The sequence below is a fragment of the Penaeus monodon genome, chromosome 27 (genome assembly GCF_015228065.2).
Source record: "Penaeus monodon isolate SGIC_2016 chromosome 27, NSTDA_Pmon_1, whole genome shotgun sequence".
In the NCBI taxonomy this organism is placed as follows: Eukaryota; Metazoa; Arthropoda; class Malacostraca; order Decapoda; family Penaeidae; genus Penaeus; species Penaeus monodon.
This window is the reverse complement of record NC_051412.1, coordinates 13,929,912-13,931,421: the sequence shown is the minus strand read 5'-3', so window position 1 is coordinate 13,931,421 and position 1,510 is coordinate 13,929,912. Positions and strand designations below refer to the sequence as shown.

The 1,510-nt window shown below is 34.4% G+C and overlaps 1 protein-coding gene across 1 annotated transcript in view; it reads left to right on the top strand.

Annotated features, from left to right (window-relative positions):
• LOC119590590 (lambda-crystallin-like) overlaps positions 1-821 on the top strand; it is a gene marked incomplete at its 3' end in the record, with an annotated part of 5,671 nt that extends 4,850 nt beyond the window's left edge. Inside the window, 2 exon segments of the mRNA XM_037939266.1 lie at positions 63-220; positions 679-821. Coding sequence (XP_037795194.1) covers positions 63-220; positions 679-821 — 301 coding nt within the window.
• Positions 822-1,510: the final 689 nt, after the last annotated feature.

Genomic DNA, 1,510 nt, shown 5'->3' with positions numbered 1-1,510 from the left:
TCTAATAACTGAGGCAGGTTCATTGTTCAAATATTTTTCCTGTGGCATGATGTGTTTTCTAGGTGAATCCCCCTTACTATGTGCCCATGGTTGAAGTTGTTCCTGCTCCCTGGACATCAAAGGAGGTGGTTTCTCGAACAACTGCCTTAATGAAGGAGATTGGACAGTCACCTGTCACTTTTACCAGGGAGCTGCAAGGATTTGGACTCAATCGAATCCAGTGAGTTCCCACCCCCACTGATTACCATGCAAAGATTGCAGTGATTTTGCTTTTAGACTCATATAAATATATGAAATATTACAGCAGAAAGGAATGCAATACATTTAGTACCTCAATCCATTAATTATTAAAATCTTTCTTCTTCCTCTTCTTTCTTACAGTTAACTTGTTATACTGTTTTTTTAACTGAAAATATGCTTTAAGATGCATTCTGGATAAAGTTTGCTTAATTGTTATTCTTGTAACTATCTTCAAAAGATGTTGAGAAGTTTTGCTGTTGAACTATCTAGGCTTCATTTTTTGTTCTGTCAGCTCAATTTTGATATTTATTGTTTACTTTTTCACTTACTAATCTTGAAACCTTACATATTAATGTCTGTATTTCAGTTTTATTCTGTTTATTTCGTTAACATATACAATGTAGAACCAAACTGATCCACCTCCCTTTCTCATCCTAGATATGCCATCTTGAATGAATGTAACAACCTTGTACAAAGTGGTGTGTTGAGTGCAGAAGATGTGGATATCATCATGAAAGATGGACTTGGATACCGCTATGCATGGATGGGGGCCCTGGAAACTGCTCATCTTAATGCCCAAGGTAAGGCCATTGGTTCATCTTGCATTCTTATTATTGCTTGTGGATCAGTGTATGGAGGATCACAGCTAAAGTTCTTTGCTTTATCTAGCATTCTTATACATACAAATAGGATTCCTATTTATATTAATGACTCATTTTTACATGCATTTCTGAGAGTTAGACACATTGTTATATTTAGGAGTAAGCATGAGTAAATCAACCACTGATGCAGTAAAAAAAGAATGAGAAACCTGACACTTTAGGATGAACCAGGTATACTGCCTCATCAAGATCACCTTTGAAATATTTCTGTGCAGGATAATTAAGAAAAGGGATGTTCTGTGGATAATAAGAGGTTGTAAAGACTGGTACACTTCAGAAGACTATATTTATTTTTGCTGCAACATAGCTAAATGTACATTAAAAAACATATTTCCACCAATTGATAATTTTACAATGCAATGCTACATTGATTTTGAATTATTTATTGTGGCAGTTTATAGAGTAAGCATTCAGAATACTCACATAGATTTATACATAATATCACATCAAAACAAACTTATAATTTAAGGTGAAGTTACCCTAGAAGGTCTACCAGTAATAAATCCATAATAACAACTGTATCTCCAGTCATACTGGGGGAATTAAATGCTTCCATTGATTTATTTCTGGTAGCTACTTTAGTATGATTGCACCTTTACTTACACAAC